The following is a 19,056-nucleotide window of genomic DNA, read 5'->3' as shown; positions in this document are numbered from 1 at the left end:
GTGTTTATAAAAATTTCATAAATTGATCAAGTTGACGTGATGCGTGAAGACCAGTGTCGGTCTGTGTGGATTCACCGGCCCTCTCTCTCTCCTTTTCTGTGTGTGTCAGACTGGCAGTGACACACACACACACACACACACACACACTGCTACTAATACGCCCCTCCAACAAAGACAAAATCCAACTGCAGGCGGACAGGGAGGTTACACTCACTGACTGGCCAAGCGAATCCAGGTTTGTATTAAAAATGTGATTGTTCAACTAATTACGTATCGAAAAGTTGTAACCTTAGGTCGAATTATAAACAAAATGGAGAACAGAAAGACAAGTGGGGAAGCTGAAAAAGTGCAGAGTGAAAAAAGCACTGCAAGAGAACGTGACAGAATGGGGTAAACTGATGCAAGAGAAAAAAAAAGACAATAGAATAGGGCTTAGAGGAAAAGTGGTTTTGGCTACAAAACACTTGGATTATGCCGCACAAACTCTTTGGATTAACTTGATGGTCATGTTTCATCAGTCTCGTCACTCGGTAGTCACGATGTTGCCCAAGACGGTAACATGACTCATAACATCTTACCACTCCAAACCCTTTGCCGTTTCAACAAGTGTTGTTGCTAAAAGATTAGCAGTGTTGTCTGTATCCATGACTGTCACAGAAAACCCCTTTTGTCACATTATTTGCCAAGACGCTCACAGCTGACATGCATGGCGCTATAGCTCTAAGCTAGTTTTCACTTGTTCAAACACAGCCAACTGCAAGCAAATCTTTTGGTTTACAAGATAAAGCAGGAGTAACAACGGATTCCTGCCAATTGGAAAATGCACAGTTGTAAATCTCTGCCCTGATCCATCTGCTTGCACAACTGAGCCAGATTTAGACTGGGATTGGGACTGATGGAAATAATAATACAATACTTTCTCAGGATGATTTTTTTTCAGAGAAGTTTAGAAATTTAAATCTGAAAGCACACATGAGCTAACTCCACAGCACAGCCAAGTAAGTTGAGAGTCACGGGTCTAGAGCAGTGTTCGCTAAACTATGCGTCGGCACTCACAATGGGCCACCGACATAAGTCTGGCGGGTTGACATGCAAGGGTAACGATATTTTTTTTTAATCTGCCGGGTGCAGTAGGGCAAGATTAAATCTCATATTTGATTTTGGGGGCTGATACGGTTTAACATTCCCCACAGAAAGAGCAGCGGCAGCAGCAGCCGTGTTTTGTCTTCCTGCCTGTCATAGCAGAGCGGGCCAGATGAGACCTGAACCACCACACCAGATGGCAGGTGACTGTTCTGTAGGACACAGCCCACAGGGGACAGACGATGACGACACTGCTGTGTGTGTGTGTGTGTGTGTGTGTGTGTGAGAGAGAGAGAGAGTTGGAGCGCGAGTGAGAGAGAGATTGTGCATGTGCGTGCGTGCGTCTAGCTACCAGATTGGAGTTTTAGTTCTGCAAACATTTCTGGGAGGCAGAGCTGCTCTGGAGTCAGAAATAATCTCATGGGTTGAGTCAAACCACAAGTGGTCTGGCAAACTTCAGTGGCAAAGGTCAAGGAATTCACAGCATAAAATATTAGCATATAAATGGCATTGTCTTCTTTTTCATTCATGACCATGACATTCATGATGTTGGAAGGTCAGCAGGTTAGCTAGCTTACCTAGATAGCTATAGGCTAGTACAGCTAGTTTGAACTTGGAAGGTCAGCTAGGCTAACTAGCTAACCTAGATAACCTAGACTGCCTTTCTTAAGATAAGATAAGATAAGATAAGATAAGATATTAAGATAAGCTAAGATAAGATGAGATAAGATAGCACTTTATTAATCTCTTGGGGAAATTCAGGAACACAATTAACACGCAAAATAACAAAAAAATGTTACGCAGCAACTCACCAAGGCAGCCGTACACAGCGCCATCTTGCTTACTAATTAGTTAGTTGTCCGTTAGTTTGTTCGTTAGTCACACTGTAACGTTGACTTTGTGCCGCTAGGGGGCAGCATTGACAATGAATGGGGACTCAGTGGTAAAGCAACACAGTTAAAGTTATCATAGGTAACATAATAGTCTACACACGCTACACACTTGGAGACATCAGACTGGGTTGATGTGTTGAAGTGAGAGTCAATGGAGAATTTTTGGGCAAACCTCTAACCACAAGACACTGTAGTTATTGTCCAGTTGTTGGACTGTTGTACTGTTATTGTGCTCATCACTTCACTACCACTGTGCCGTCAGTGTTGACTACTTATATCATATTACCACTTACCTACTGTGCAATACCATATATCACTTATCATTTAGCATTCATATTATTCATAACACTCAAGCTCCTGGTGTTGTATGTTATATTGTATTATAAATAGTATTGTAGTGTACATTGTGTAATGAACAAATTGTATTTATTGTGTATTGTAGTTCTTATATTTTGTACTGTATTGAGTAAAAACAGGACAATTACAGTTGCTACATTTCAAGATATAATTTGTAAGTCTAATTCTGAGGAGAGTAGGCAACAGAAATATATGGTCAATCTGTCCTTTCATGCTTATGCAATTTCACTCATATTTCAAGTACACTCAGCAATCACTGACTGACTCAAGGGTGGAACTGCATCACTGGTGGGGGGACAACATGTTTACTATTTGCTTGTTCAGTTAGTAGCAGAGTGCTAGGCTTCATAATATTAGCTTCCTCCTCTCTTACCTCTAACCCTAACCGTTTTTCACTGGGGCTTCAGGCTAACGTTACTTCGCCAGAAAAACTGTGGCTCTCTGACTCCATGATTCCATGAGGTTTAGCTCAACCAGTGACATCATTTCTGTCTCCAGAGCAGCTCTGCCTCCGAGAAATGTTTGCAGAACTACAGCTGCAATCTTTTTCTAGCGATACGTGTCTACTTGTCTGTGTGTCTGTGTGTCTCAGCAGGACAAGACATCGCCTACAGATGCCACCACCAACTCAACAACGACACAATACCCACTGTGATCTGCCTCTGACAGTGGAGAAATATGGGGGTTTTTTTGACAGTTTTTTTTTTGTTTTTGGTCGGAAACCTGTGGTATGTGTGTATGTGTGCGGGTTTATGTGTTGGTGTGAGACACCGGCCGCGGAGTGTAGCTAAGGCATCCCACCAACTGCTCCCAATTACACACAGCACCCTCTGACACCCGCCACAAGCTAATTGTGTCGCGAAGAAATCCGAGCAGGTGTAATTTCATGACGCGGGAGTGCTTCGCCTTCATAAACCCGGGCAGCATAACCACCCCTGTCGACAGCTTATTTAGCCGACTTTCCACCTCATCAATCTTATATCGGGTCGACCGGCAGCGCGTGGGATTGGTAATAGATCGGCTTCATTCTTCCGCGATATATTTACCAACGGGTGATTCGTCTGTTTTCTCCCCCGCGAGCTGGGTGATGATGCGTCGATGTTATTGCGAAAAGTTTTAGCTCTCGTTTAACACTCTGCTATATTTCCATAGATGAAATGGAACACGATTATGTTCGACGGCGTGTGTTTGTATTCTCATTCTTATTATGTTAGACTGTCTGAGCGTGTGTGTGTGTGTGTGAGTGTGTGTGTGGCTCTGTTTGCAAGCAGCAGGCAAGTTTCTGGGTTTCTGAAGTGACTGCCAGTTTGAAATACCTCCTGTGTGTGTGTGTGTGTGTGTGTGTGTGTGTGTGTGTGTGTGTGTGTCATGGGCTGTGTTTTGGAGAAACACTGACTCCAGGTTAAAAATACCTCCAGTGTGTGGTCGTATTGTGTCAGTGTCCATATAACACGTCCCGCCACGCTCCCCATTTATTTTTTTCAAAAGACGGGCGTATTTTGGCCCGTCGTGATACTTTTTCCACCCCGCCTCGGCTAATGGCTCCCCTCGGTTACCACGGCAACGCGCAGGTAAGTGGAGAGGAGTGTTTAGTTCGCCCCGCAGCGTGAAGCCCGTTTCTAAAACAGTTGACCTATAAAAACGAACGCCCACTAGCATGAGGGGGTTACCGGAACCATATACATTTGTGGTCTGCTCCCCTCTTTGTGTGTGTGTGTGTGTGTGGGTGTGTGTGTGTGTGTGTGTGTGTGTGTGTGTGCGGTCTCTCACACAGCTTGCTCCAGGCGCACGGGGAGTCTTGTAAATGACAGCACAGATAGAGAGAGCGCTGAAGTTTTTGGAAAGTAAACCCTTATCTGTCTCTCACGCAACTTTTCCCTTCCCCGCCTCCATCTCCCTCTCTCTATCACACAAACTCCCAACTTTATCATCGTTTCCTCTCCTCTCCTCCTCCTCCTCCTCCTCTCTTCTCCACCTCCTCTCCTCTCCTGGTTTTCGGTGAATCACAAGTCCCTCCATCCCTCTCTGACTCTCACTCTCCAGTTGTTCCTCTGTTCAATTAATTTTAGTTTTGTACGCCTTCCCCTCTCCCTCCCTCACTCTCTCTCCCTCTCTCTCTCTCTCTCTCTCTCTCCCTGGTCTGCTGAGTTGTCTGTCGCCCTTCACTCGTCTGTCTCGCTTCCTACCCCCCCCCCCTCGCCTCCCTCTCTCCCTCCATCCTCCTTCCGTTCTCCCCCTGGGCTTTGCTCTGTCTGATCCATCAGCGGCTCCAGACAGCTGTCTATTCCCTGCAGGCAGCCATCAGAGACACTGACCATATGGGAGGAATAGCGATTGCTGCTCTGTTGGTCTCTTATTGTTCTCTTTTTTCTTTTTTTTTTTCCTTTTTTAGCCTTTCCTGAACCGCTTTTCAACTCGTTTTCCCCTTGTGTTTATTTCATTTTGACTCTTGCAAAATGTTTCTGCCTGTTTAGAGCCACACTGCTCGACTTGTGGTGTGTGTGTGTGTGTGTGTGTGTGTGTAGGCGGGGGGTGGGGGGTGGGGGCTGAAGGAAACCAGGTATTTTTGCAACAAAGCCACGGACATGAGGTATCACGAGGGATAACATGACAGTTATTTTTTTTTTTAAATCCAAAACATTTGTCTTTAAAAGGGAATCGAGGCCGCCAGGTATTTCTGTCGCAGGTATTTTAGGACGTTGTGCACGGAGAGGGAAAAATTGAGATAAAAAGGAAAACATTGTGTGGAAAACGCATTTTAGTATGGGGTTATGGGAAATAAAATGTCTGGTTCGCTTCCATATTTGCCATTACATTCTGGCACAGTAGAATCCAGCATTCGTAGAGAACATGCTTTGAAATTATCAGTTTGTTTTTGGAGTTAGACTGTTATTGGAGAAAAACACCTGAGAACTTGCATGTGGGAATTTACACTCTTTTACAATTAGTTCACATTAGTGTGCTAAGAGCCAGTGAACCGACTGTAAAAGTTGAGATTTTAGTGTAATTATGCACTTCTTGAATCCCTTGTATTCCGAATTTTCCAGTGGCTGCTAGTGATATGTAAAAGATCTTAAGTGATGTGTGTGTGTTTACTGATATATGATACAACATTAAATTATCAGACTTCTTAATGGAGTCTGGCAAGATGTTCGTTCCAAGAGAGCGGAATGTATCGGTGTAGTAGCCTGCTAACCAAATCCAATACGAATATCTTATGATAACTACTTAAAGGTGATAAAACCTCGCTGGGAACCATAAGGAGGATAACTTTACAAAATTGAGGCTTGTCTGCGGAAAACTGCATGTTTTTAGATCGCCAGGAACAAATACTGTAGGAAAAAGCTGCTTTAAACAGCGATTCTGATAGGTCATTGCCATTTGCCATTTCCAAATATATTCATAAAAAAAGACACATTTGAGCAAATATCATATGACAAGTTTGCAGCTTCTACTCCATTCATTCAGATATTGACTTGCACATTTGTAAATCTTATCTGTGAATTCAAATTGAATACACAGGTGTGTGAATATTTCCTTTCTTTCTGTTGAGTGTGAATTCCAACATGCGATCTGTCAGGTGTTTTGCTACAGTAACAGCTTCACGCACTGGGACGGTCGGGCTGTCAACAGGACTGGGCCGGACAAATCTTTGTCAGTGACTTGAGGCTCCACTGTCCCCATTAATCAAAGAACGCGAGTCATTAAAAGATCCTTCAGACGGGGGTCTTATTGTATGTAGCCTTTCACTTATGTCACTTTTCTCATCTCTCTGCTCAAGGTGAATTCCATTAACGGATACAGAGAAAACATTGATTAATTACATGGGACCTATGGTAGGTATGTGATGACTGTGAGTAATTGTCCCCGTCTTTAAAAATTCCATTTAATTAAAAAAAAAAAAAAGGAGACAAATCTTTTATGTCGCCTACATTTTGTGTGTGTGTGTGTGTGTGTGTGTGTGAGAAGAGTTTGCCGGCCTTAGGGAAGACACACAGAAGGCTTTAAGAAGAAACTGTGTAGCCTGGGGATTTTGGTTCAGATGGCCTCCTAAATTATTTTTTACAATGGGCATAATTTTTTATGTCTGGTTTAATGGTTGTTCTGTTGATTTCTGTGTGTGTGTGTGTGTGTGTACGTGCAGGCACTGGCATCACGTTCACTTTACAATGATGATGCCAAAATTCACACCACTTTATTGCTCCAATAGAAAGCACCGCTGCCACTGCATGTCTCTCTCTCTCTCTCTTTCTCTCTCTCTCCCTCTATCATCTCTCCCCCTTGCATCTGTCTCTACTTCCTCTCGGTGGCTCCCTCCCTCCCTCCCTCCCTCCCTCCCTCTCTCAGGACCGTGGCATTTGGGCTGACAGTGGACCATAGCTGACAGTCTGTTTGGTCTGCCTGAGCATGATAAGCTTTATAAAACATGTCAATAGTGAAACTGGCAGGGGACGGCTGCAGGGGCCCTCCACTGGCCCCGGGACCACTGGACTCACACCGAGTCCCACAGAAGTCAATGGCAGTGAACCACACGCTTCCATTCCAGGGAAACTAGACAGAGCCAGAAGGACTTGCAGTTTGCAGATTGGAGCTTTACTTATTCAAACATTTCTCAGAGGCAGAGCTGCTGCTATTTGTCGAGTTAAACCTCAGTGGGCGGAGCCAAAGGAGTGCAAGTATGCCTACCATACATTAGAAGACATTTAATCTGACTGACATTTAACAACAATCTGTTTTTAGTCCTAGAGATGCCCACATTTTAAGATTCTGTTAAGACTGAGAATCATGCAGCATCACACATTATAAGAGAGAGAGATTTTCAGAGATTTGGAACTAGATCCTTGCTTGCATCACGCGGGTTTTCAGTGCATGTGGAGGATTAGACAGGCTCAGAACACTGATAATGGACTATGACGTTTGAGTGTGAATGAAGCTACAACATCCCCCTCCTCCACCATCAACTCATACACACACACACACACACACACACATATATACACACAACAAACCACACATACACAACACGCAGAGAGAGAGATAAAGAGAGAGAAAAACTCTCATTCTCTCCACAGCTCCACCAGTTTCTCCTCCGGTTTGACGGTCCAGTGGAACCGGGACTTGTGCATCGCCATGTTTACTACTGTCTGTCTGTAGAGCCTTGTCACCTGTCACTACAGATGCTGGTGTCAGTCAAGACAGTGCACCTATTGGCTGCTGACAGTGTAGCATAATATTAAACATGTTTGATTTTGTCGTAACAGTCAACACGAGAAAAAGACTGCATTAATACTGAGTGGGTTAGGGTTACGATTGTGGTGACTGGAGCGCGCAGCAACTACTGTGGTTTTATTCCGAACTGAAAATTTGTCTACAACTGTGAAATCTCTTCAAGTGTTCTAGTGCAGTGGTTCTAAACGTGGGGTCCGGGGACCACCAGGGGTCCTCGAGAGGGTTCCAGGGGGTCCCCAGCAAATTGATAAATTGTTAAACTTCACCATTAGGTAGAATAATGACTATTTTGATCATAGTTTCATTGTTATCTCTCTACCTACAATACAGATAGTCATGGAATTGTGGACAAAATCATATCTAAGAAAAAAAAAAATGATCTCAGATTTGGGTCCGGGAGACAAAATCTCATCAAATGGGCCCCAATCTGGACTAAATTAGGGGTCCTTGATATGGAAAAGGTTGAGAATCACTGTTCTAGTGTAATGTCAGCATTATCTAACTGACAAAACTGAATGGCAAAGAAGGAACTCTGGTCAAAACATAAATGTAAATAAAAATAAAGGGCAATGACTTCTTCCTCATTCACTCATTACCATGACATTCATTTTGTTGGAAGGTCAGCAGCTAGCTACCTAGATAGCTACAGGCTAGTATGGCTAGTTTGAACCAGCTAGGGTAACTAGCTAGACAACAGTATGACTATAGATTACATTTTTCCAGTAGAGTTCTAGGCTTCATAATATTAGCTTCCTCCTCTCTTACCATTGCATTTTTCACTGGGCTTCAGGCTAACATTACTTAGCCAGAAAAACTTCTTTGGCTCCGCCCACTGAGGTTTAACTTGTTTAACCAATGAGATAATTTCTTTCTCCAAAGCAGCTCGCCTCTCGACAAATGACAAATCTTGTCATTTCCTCATTTTCAGATTAACTTTCAAAATTTTACAATGGTTTTCAACACGTTTAGGGAGCCCTAAGGTTACGAAACATACCAGCATCATTTGCATTTTCAGTTCAAGTACAACCAGTGAAAAGCACTTAAGTTGAGCAAGTTTCAAGCCTCCGCTCCGAGGAAAATACAAGACAACCATGGTTGTGCTGTATGTATTACAGGTTGTTTTATTCATGCCGACTCAACAGTGCTGCTGTGCCGCAGCTGCGGTCATTCAGCTGATATTATGCAGCTCCTGATGCATATTCTGATAGTCTAAATGAGTGCTAGAGTGAAGACTTGATGTATGATGAGCTCCTCGGTGTATAAGCAGGCTAAAGTGCATTCTGTATCCTCGCAATGAAATGGGTTCAAATTGAGCTCGTGACCTATGTGACATGCCATCTCTCCCTGTCTCCTATCTTCCCCTCCACTCCCAACTCTATGTAATCTACACTGCGGAAATGCAATAATAATAAATTTATGTGCTTGCAATGCCAAAACACTATTCCCTTTTCATTATCTGGTAGAAAAGCATGGGAGTCAGCCTTTTGATTTGTATCATCCACATATCACCAAACACAAGTTATGACCACATATCTGACAATATCTAAAGTTATATTGTGACAAGCTGTAACCTACTTCCCAATTCCCATTGACAGCATGGTAACTGAAGGATGGATGGAGAGCACTATGGGATGTTGGGGGACTTACGAGAGGGTCCGCTCCAGCCGCCCCCCCGTGGAGCCGATGATCTCTCCGAGGGTACAGAAGGTCTGGCCCAGAAAGTCCTGAAGACAAGAAAAATTGGTGAATTACCTTTGGTTAAAGAGTGGTGACAGGTTTCCTTTTTTTTTCAGGGGTTCTTCTTAGACTTTTCTTAGAGACCCAAGCCTTAAATTTGTTCTATTTGCACTGGGAACCAGGCTCATTAAAACATATGAACAGAAAACAAATGGTCATACACCTTCTTGGACCTTGAACCATAGTTTAAAAAAATAGAAAAACACAAAGAAAATAGGTCCAATGGAAATTATGAAAGATTATGAAATTAATAGGGTAGTAATAGTAATTGGGATATTAAAGTTTCATTACAGTTTAATCTTATCTTATTAAAGTTTCATCTTATCTTAACCATGAAATTTAGGGTTTTAATACCTTCCTTTATATAAGCGTGCTCTCAACCCAAGTGGGGAAAGTTAACCCAGGAAGCCCTAGTGGACTAGCATTACAGTTCTTCTTGACATTTGTATAGTAGTTTGATGAGTGTGAAGTTCATCACAGGTAAACCTCATGCTCGGCTTGCAGCTGTATGTGTTACAGTATTGATTACCTTGAAAAGACCCACACTGTGCAGTAAGGGAAATGTTCTCACAGTGGAAGAGAAAGGCTGCTTTTCCCTTTAATCTGCTTTTTCAATGAACAACAGATTTTTGACGCTACAACTTGCCCACACACCACAAAGAAAAACATATGGCACCACAGAAAAGCTGAGACATGACACGGCACAATAAAACCCTGGCACGAAAACAAGGGCAGAGCACCCTGCGTGTGTGTGTGTGTGTGTGGGTGTGAGCAGGTGTGAGCCCTGCATACGCACTACGTGGGCCTTCTGCAAATGTCCTGACACTCGCAATCTGCTGTATTGCGCTGTCTCAAACAACATCTGCTTCCGCTTTGAAGCTGACTTCTGACAGTTGCTTTACCTGAACGACTGATAAAACGCAGACAGACAAAATGAGGAACGGCGCTACGGACGGCTGAAGCTTCCCGGCTGGGAGCTGGTGGCGTCTGTCCTTGATGAAAACCAGATGAAATAACGGGAAGAAGATGATAATGACATCAAAGACGCTGGACAAATGAGATGAAAACAAGCAGAAATTTAAAGGTGAAATGAAATGAAGGACATTTTAATGGCGTGGATGACTGATCCCAGCAGTCCGACACATAAAAGGCACCACTCACCTTCTGCTCTCCCGCAGGATTTGATTGGTGTAAAGATAAAAAGGACATTCAGTTGTCAAATCAAGGTTGTGCTGTATTGCATAAGATGTTTTATTAAGATGTTTTATTCATGCCAACTCAAGAGACTGATTGCTGCTGTTGCAGTCATTCACTGTAAATTGTGTGGCTCCAATGTGTGGATGAGTAATGCAGAATACAAAGTGAAGCATTTGAAGGCTGACAGAAGTCGTCAGCGCAAAAGAGTTTGACATACTTACGTGTTTCGAAATGTTGCAACTTCTGGAGTCCACATTGTACCTGCGAGAGATCAAACACGACAATTCGTGTAGTGAGAGCTCGTGACATTGCATTTGAAGCAGAGATGTGACCAAGTCAGCTTTGCTTGAGTCCCAAGCAAGTCTCAAGTCAAGTCTCAAGTCTAAATGTAAAACAGCAAGTCAAGTCAGAACAAATCAAGAGTCCAGTATCAATTTAATATCTTAAAGCAAACTAAATATCTAGGACTTTTCAATACAACATGGTTGCAATAGGATAAAAACTTGGTAAGAGCATCATGAGTTTGATTTCTATAAGCAGTTTCAACTTCAATTAATTCAATCACTCCATACAAATTCAGAAAACAGAATTTAAATTCAGTCGTCTGCTGGAACAAATCTCATCACTTTCAATCTAAGTCATTTACACAAACACAAGATCTCAAGTCAACACTTTAGAAACCTTTTCAAGTCATCAAAGTACAAGTCAGAGTCAAGTCCCAAGTCACCAGAACCCAAGTCGAGTCAAGTCTCAAGTCTTCTCTTCATGTATCAAGTCAAGTCTCAAGCAATTCAAATCGTGACTCGACTCTGACTTGAGTCCAAGTCATGTGACTTGAGTCCCCACCTCTGATTTGAAGAGACAGAGGAGCAACCACATGAACAAATCCACTGGCATTAGTCTTGGAAGAACCGAGCAGCTTGAAAACATGCGAGTAAAATTGCCACTTTGCCTCTTCAAGCGCTATTTCCCATGCTTCTTCTTTTAGCGTTCATCGTTAGAGTTTTCCCTTTGTCCCCGTGTCTTATTTTCTTGATATGAAAATACTTTGGCGCGACCCTGCCGAGTCAAGCATGAAAGAAAATCTGAAGCTGCTGTTATATTGAAATTCTGATGCCTGCAACCTCTCATTTAAGTGCAGGGTGGGCTTTCCGAATGCTTTTTAGTTGGAGAATGAACATACGGAAATGGCCTTGGAACATCGGAGAGGGGTTGAAGCTGCTGCAAGATTGGAAATCTGCACAACAGGCACAAAAGTGCAATATAATAGAAGCCTCACAAACAACATTCCTATAAAACGCTCATGTTCAAACGTTCATGTTCAAACAAAGTCCACAAAAACTGTATACAAGACCCCAATGGACAGCAAAGCACATTTCTGTGCCTTGATTAAAGGTACAGAGGCACGTAAGTGATCTTTCCCTGTTATTGATTGTGGATAAGAGGTAGGTGAACTGAATGGAATAGCCAAGTGGGTATACTGACAGTGATTTAATCAATGGGACAAGCAAGTGCCCTACTGTTTTGTTCGTAATTGGCCTTTCTTTCAGCTCCCTCCATGATTGGACATCTAATCTTAGCAGTGATTGGCTTCTTCATCTACCGTATCAGCGGAGGAGAAATTTTCACCAAGTCGGTGCTGCTTCCTTAGGTCGATTACCCCAAATGCACGTGCGAAGTGAAGCGACAGTAGTCACTTATCGGTTTATATTCATATTCAGAAATAAAGACGTTCACAGTCAGGCTACTTACACATCAAATCTCAGGTTCTGTTTCTCTTCAAAGAAGAAGTCCAACACGAACTTCCGGACAAAATCTGGATTCAGAGTGTTGTCAATCACCTCCGTCCTGCCAAACTAGAAAAACAGAGAAACAGCGGTGATTGATGGTGATGGCGGCATTGATTCAAGAGTCAATATATGAGCCATTATGCTTGGATCAGGGAAAATACAACTCAGAAAGGAGGGAATAAAAAATCATGCGAGACATCAAGAGAGATTTAGCAACAATCTATATCGCAATGCAGTTTCGTACAGGACTGGAATACACAACTACATAAGTGAGACAAGACAAATCGCTGCTTCCTTCACATAAATATCCCGCTGAATGTATTCACGTGCCAAACATCAGAGCGCCGCGTTCGACCGGCGCCCGCCCCGGTCCCAGCCTTCCTCCTGGGCCAGGCCGCCTCTCCATCTCCCTGACAATCACACCGGTAATCCCCCCGGCGGACTGGCGGCCGCATCCTCCGTGGCCTGGCACCGGCAGCACCGTGTAATGAGCTATTGATCCCGGCACTGCCTGGACGCGGCCTCAATACCTCGGCTCATGTCTTTAGTGCCCAGCGCACATAATCCTGGCTATCAACTCTGTCCCCAGCCTATCCATTACCAAGGCCTTGCAGGGGAGTTTATTGGACCCCAGAACCTACCTGCCGTATCGACCCGATGGGGAAAATCCCATGATATTTCCTCGTACTGTTTCTATTTTCGGGGGCTGGAGGCTCTTGGTTGATAATCTCACTCGGGCGTGATTGGTTAATAGGTGCAGGGGCATTGTGGGTGAACGGCAGTGAATTGCTTTGTTGCTGGGGGAAATGTTTCTAATGGTTGTAGGGTAAGTGGAACAGTAGAAGAAAAAATTAGCGGTCAATGTAGACTACATGTATAGGCGATTGTTCACTAGTGACACCACGCATTTCCATTCATCTTTCACCCATTTCTCTTTTAACTCATCCATAATGCTTCGAGTGGAGTCTGCACCGAAAAAGACTCCAGGGTCAGAAGCTAATGGGGACTCGGGGTAGAATTACCCTTGAAAATTCATAAAATGCTCGTGAAATTGAAAAATAACAGGGCAAAAAGCAGTCCCCCGTAATTAGGAGCACCCTATTTCGCAGTTCACCCTTTTCAGATTGTTTGTCGTCACGCGTGAATGCGACTACAGTCGCTCGTGGGCCACCGTAGGAGATTCGTGAGAGCAATATGCCTGGGCGATTCTTCACAGTGCGTTCTAGGTAAGAAAAACAGAGTGGGTTTTGATCAGAAAACAAACGAGTACGCAAGTCTGAAGCAGTAGAAAATGTTGGCACCATGCAGCCAGCAGGAGAAAATGCTGACCGACACAAAGCACTGCAGCAACAAAAACTTAAACAACCTGGCTGGGGACAGAGAGTCTTCTGTAAGGCCTGCCGAAAGAAGTGTGAGGATTTAAAATGAAACAAATGCTAGTGGTACAAATTGAGTGTTTATTGGCCAATATGCAATGCAAAAGTATTGTTTCATAGTTCAATAAAATTGCCCCTGAAAAGGAGAAAATTGCCCTTAAATGTCAGGTATCAGGGGGCAAAAAAAAGTTTCACTCTGGTTTACTCCCAAATGAGTCCACAGCCCTTTTTCTCCTTTTCCATTCTCGCTTTATCTTTCCACAATCTCACTGTTTTTCTTTCGATAATCTTCCCCATCTCCCTCGAGGTATCGCCGCGATGCAACGCACGCCGTCAAAAAGTAAACAAAGGATTTATCAGGCTTGCGTTAAAGCACAATTATGTGCTCATGGTGTCAATATGTGCACGGCTGGCAGCGAGCTGTTTACTCCGCTGATTGCGGCACAGTTCATGCCGTGTTTTTGATTAGCTGCCACACCAAACGGGAAGGTGTGAGGCGTCTGGACGTGAGCGGATCAGCGCCGGCAAAGCCCTCACTGACACATCAGCGCTGACTTTGAATGTGCAAATGGGTAAATAAACCGACTTTAAAAAAACGACATGTCATAGGCAAATTAGAGCGGGGAAAAAAGAGGTTCCCCCGGGAGAAAGAAGATATGGAAATGTGTGTGTGTGAGAGAGAGAGAGGGAGCCGTATTGAAAAAAAAAATGAAAAGAGAAGGAATTCAAAGAGGAGGCAGTGAATGGAAGGTTATATGACCAAAAAAAAAAAAAAAAAATCAGAAAGAGAGACAGCAAGAAACCGAGAGGAGGAGACACTGCATATTTGATGAGGCCCACAAGGCATCTCTCTTCTTGGGAGCTTTGGCAGGCTGAGTAATTCTGAGTCATAATGTGAGTTCCTCTTCTCTAACTTTATTAACGCTGCAATAATATGCCCCTCATTTTGTTTTCTAACTTCCACTATTAATTCATCAGCCTTGGGTAGGTATGTGGGCCTTAGGGATTATTGCCTACCTGAGCCCATTTCAGACAGCGGTTACACTTGTGTAGGCAAGAGACGAAGCTGACACTTAATTTTCTACAATAGTATTCTCAGGGGTGCGCTGTGAGTTGCCTCTGGTCTGCATTGTGCTACTCTCCTCTCTTGGCGCTGACTGAAATTCATTGGCAGCAAGGTTCATTATACGCACCTCACAGAACTTGAATTGATAGAATGGTCCTTCATTCAAATCAACGTTCCTGGATGGTTGGAGCGGCGGCCATTTTTATGTGAACCGTTGTGCTAGCTTCTGTATTTACGGCAAGCCGCTGAGGTGAGAGGTTTTGCAGCAAGAACCAAAGGACTTTCTCTCTCTCCTTGCTGCCATGGATTGCTAACATGCTAATGTTGACTAGAAGAGCTAGGGAGAGAAGTACAGTCTTTGATAAAGCTACGTTAGCCTCGTCGCTAACGTTAGCTTTCAGAGTTTTTGACAGTTTGCTAACAGACTCATCTGCACAGTTCTCAAGCCAGTGTGACAGACTTTACAGCCTTAATGCCCAGACTTGCGTTGTCACCATATCAGTTAACCCTTAAAAAAATAAACCCTTAACCCCTTGTTCCCTGACTTTACCCTTAAATATCCCCTTAAGCAGCTTCAAAGTTAGAAAAAAAAAAAATCCTAACTGTAGGCTACAACAATGTTACATCCATATTCTGTATCTGCTCATTCCAACTCTTTCTTGAAGCTCTATAGCTGCTTATATTGAATGAAATTATTCAAATAGAAGACGCCATGTTTTTATGGCTGCACCATTACATCAAATGGAAAAAATCTAGATGATTGTGCATCATTTTATACACGTTTCCCTGTAATTCAGCATGACACATTTGGTGTGTTTGGAAAACTTGTTATCTTGACTAGAATTTAAAATAAAGTTCTGTGGGTTTGAACAAAGCTTGGCCATGCAACCTGCGTTTGTAATGATGGACCCAGTGGGGGGCGATAGGGAAGAAGAGGTTAATTCAATAATCGCCATTTTATGCTTTACTAGCCAAATTACCATGGCAAACAGTGGAAGGACCATTCTGTCCATTCAAGTTTTGCACCTCCTGAAAAAACAGAACATTTTTGGTCGACAGGCAGACAGAAATGTTAATACTGGAGAACAAAAGGTGGGTCAACTCACCTCCCTCCATTCTTTGGTTCCCACGGCCTGCAAGTACAGCACAACCACTGGAGGGGGAGGAAGAGGAGGAGAAGCCGAAGATGAAGGTGGGGATAAAGAAGAAGGAGAAGAAGAAGCTATTCAGTTCAGTGATTCATAGTGGGCCACCGCTGCACCTAATAGATACCAACACTCTCACAAAAATCAATGTCACCCATGTCCATTTTCATCAGAGCTAGACTGTGTTAGAATCAATAATTCTTCAATAAAACCATCAGACCACCTTTGTTAAGCTGAATTGCTTTCTATAATGAGACACAGAGGCAGATTAAGGGACATTGTGCATATTCAGTCTGTATACACTGAACTGGTCACAGCTGAGGAACATTCACACTAAACGGAGCAACCTGGGAACACAGTTGAACTAAATAGAAAACTAACTTCTAACTTTTCTGCCAAGTTTACCTCCATAACAATGCAGGAGTAATCAATCTGCACCACTTGCTGCCTTGCAGATATGCTGTCACCACCCACAGCCAGACCTTTTTCCCTGCCATCAATATGTATAATTACAAACAGGAGAAAATGTCTCCTTGAAAAGCATTATCCTGGCTGCCAAATTAAATAATATCGCCTGGGTCTATGTTGCCATGTCTGTAGTATAATTTCCAAAGTAGGTTTTTTCAAAATAAAGGTAGCCTGGGTGAGCGGTGGTAATTACAGTACGGGTCCCCAGACGAGCCATTATATGTGGTTCAGTGTTCACAAAACAATACATTCGTCCAGCAAGGAGAAATATTGCTTTTGAGAAGCACAGCATAAATATGCAATATACTAGTAGCAGTTCAATTATGACCCACCAATTTATCATTTTGTCATGTTCAAGCACACACACACACACACACACACACACATATAACCATACGCACATGTATACGCAAACAAACACCCACTAAAGCTCTTTATGGGGTGTATTAATAATTGGCCGAGTATTGCTGTACGCATCTAGACGGGCACCATCAGGCGCTGTGTGTCTGTCTGAGGCTTGGACATTAGCTCTAATGAACTTCAGACTGTCTGGACCACCAGACGATTAAAACCACATTTTCCCTCCTAACGAGCAATTAACAGAGGGGAGACAACGGAGGGAGGGCAAGAGGCAGGGCACCTTGGCCACTTTCCACAATAACAAGCCAGATGTGATGTGACTTACCCTGGAAGAATTGGAGCGGAATACAAAAAAAAAAAAAAATTATAAAAATAACAACATAACCTCTGCTCGGACCGTGTCGAATTAACACCTGGGGTTGATGCTCCCACAGCGTTACGTAAACCTTGGCGGTTATCTCGAAAATGTGATCAAAAGTTGTTATTCACGTTAAGGGTTAGGGTTAGGGATGGGATTCCCGGTATGAGTAAGGGAATGACTTATGCACTGTTAGTGAGAGGGATATTGAGGAATCTCCCTTACATTAACCTGAACCAGCCCAGGGATAAAAAGAACATCACCTCCTATCAAAGTCACAGCCTAACGCGCTCTGTTCGCCAACTGAAACGACAATAGTCTGAGTGACAGAAATGGAGAAAATTTGTCTCTTTCTCTGGGTTTCTGAGATCAAAGTCACGGGAAGTGGATGTTTCCCCCAAGGGCGCGGGATAACGGCACCCCGAGCCGACAGGGGGCCGGGATTAATCCGGGGCCGAGGCTCCCTCAGTGTCAGCCGTGGCCGGAGAGCCTGACTGATTGCATGCTTTATGGAAAGTGACTGGGAAAGGAAGGGCCCATCTGGTCAGCCACACAGCGGCCAAATCACAAGGCGATTCATTGTCACTCCAAAACCCTTACTCCGACTCCGACTCCCTGTAATAGTCTGGCCCGGGAAAAGGACGGGTACCCAGGTGACTCCGGACCTGAATGAATCTGAATTGAGCGCAAATCATATTAAGTTCGAGCGAGCGAGGATCCGCGGCCCGATATAAGACGATTCCTGCGGCGCCCGCGGAAAGTTGCGTGATCTCAGCTCCGTTTCCTTCGGACAAAGTGATATTTTAACAATGCCCCGTGCTATCACCTTCATCCTCTTAACTGAATCACGGTGTATGAGCCGATCCTAACGGGGGAATTAAAGAAGGCATCGTCTCTACAGTACGTACATGCCCGCGAGTCTAGACTAAAAAAAGACACGTCGGTCCCCTTTAATATTTTAATTTCCGTGCCATCCGTGTGTTGAGGCTAATTGAAAATGGCAGAGTGTACTTTCGGACTTATCCGGCTAATGCCGAGCGAGCTGACAGCGACAGTCACCTGTGTGAAGGTTTTAAGACTGTGGATTTCTTGCTGCCTGTCTGCTGGATTTGCACCGCGGGGGAAAATATAATCAGAGGGGAGGCAGACACAGACGCGGCGCTACGGGCTTTACGCGCAGGCTCTCGGGGGCACAAGCTGCTCGCTGCGAGGTGAAACGGAGACGTGACGGTGGTGGTTGGTGGGGGGAAAGGGAGAAGGATGGAGGGAGAGGCGGAGGAGAGGGGGAGACGAGATGTGGAGGGAGGATTGGGTGGAAAGCCAACTCCGATGCGCAGAATTCCGGTCGGGGCAGAGGGGGAGGTAAGCAGGTTTTAAGGGCTTGGCCGCCCCGAAATCCCTCACGCATACACCTCTCGCGCGGCAATTTAGGCGAGGCCGGGCGGGCGCGGATCCCAGCTAATCTATTGATCTGCTGCCAAGAGAGGGATAAGGCGAGGGAAAAAGGCCCGGATCCCCTCGGAGGCCAATCCTCGAGCCTCCGGGGAGCCGCCGCGACAAAGCTGCTCACCTGCAGCGTTGAGAGACCATTGCAGGGAGATGCAAGGTTGAATCTGAATCGAATTGCTAAACGTGTTTAAAAAAGCGAAGAAGCGTGCTGCATTGTCATGTCAGACAATGTCATATGGATATCAACACGCTCCTGACGCGGAAGGGAAGACGACCAAAGCAGCACGCGGACCCGGGTTACTGTGCGAGGCTGCTGAGCGGCGGGGCTTGGTCGCGGGCCATCAGGACCGTCTGAATCAACAGGGCTGCTCACTCTTCCCTCAGATCTCATTAGGAGACCTCAGAGGTAATTAGAAAGAGACCAGTGACCTTTATTTAGACCTCATGACTCAGACCTTCCCTTTCATTCACCTCAGCCCATGAGCCATCATTGGATTATAATTGACCTGGCTGTGGAAGTGGAACTGGTCAAAGTAATGTGTACACAA

General features: G+C 44.3%; 1 protein-coding gene across 2 annotated transcripts in view; it reads right to left on the bottom strand.

Moving 5' to 3' along the window:
* cpne9 (copine family member IX) overlaps window positions 1–19,056 on the bottom strand; it is a 58,745-nt gene that overhangs the window by 29,925 nt on the left and 9,764 nt on the right. The window contains exons 3-7 of one of the 2 annotated variants that reach the window (XM_071532247.1): window positions 15,835–15,881; window positions 12,249–12,352; window positions 10,718–10,757; window positions 10,461–10,463; window positions 9,210–9,286 (exon numbers count right to left, since the gene is read on the bottom strand). In XM_071532247.1, the coding sequence (XP_071388348.1) occupies window positions 9,210–9,286; window positions 10,461–10,463; window positions 10,718–10,757; window positions 12,249–12,352; window positions 15,835–15,881 (271 nt within the window). The remainder of the gene's footprint in view (window positions 1–9,209; window positions 9,287–10,460; window positions 10,464–10,717; window positions 10,758–12,248; window positions 12,353–15,834; window positions 15,882–19,056) is intronic. The other variant, XM_071532248.1, reaches the window with a different exon arrangement.

This window comes from Centroberyx affinis, unplaced genomic scaffold (genome assembly GCF_046629955.1).
Source record: "Centroberyx affinis isolate AG114_WGS23_722 - 3 ecotype Tasmania unplaced genomic scaffold, CSIRO-AGI_Caff_v1 ptg002180l_1, whole genome shotgun sequence".
Lineage (NCBI taxonomy): Eukaryota > Metazoa > Chordata > Actinopteri > Beryciformes > Berycidae > Centroberyx > Centroberyx affinis.
The sequence above is the reverse complement of the archived record's forward strand: the minus strand, read 5'-3'. Positions and strand labels throughout refer to the sequence as shown.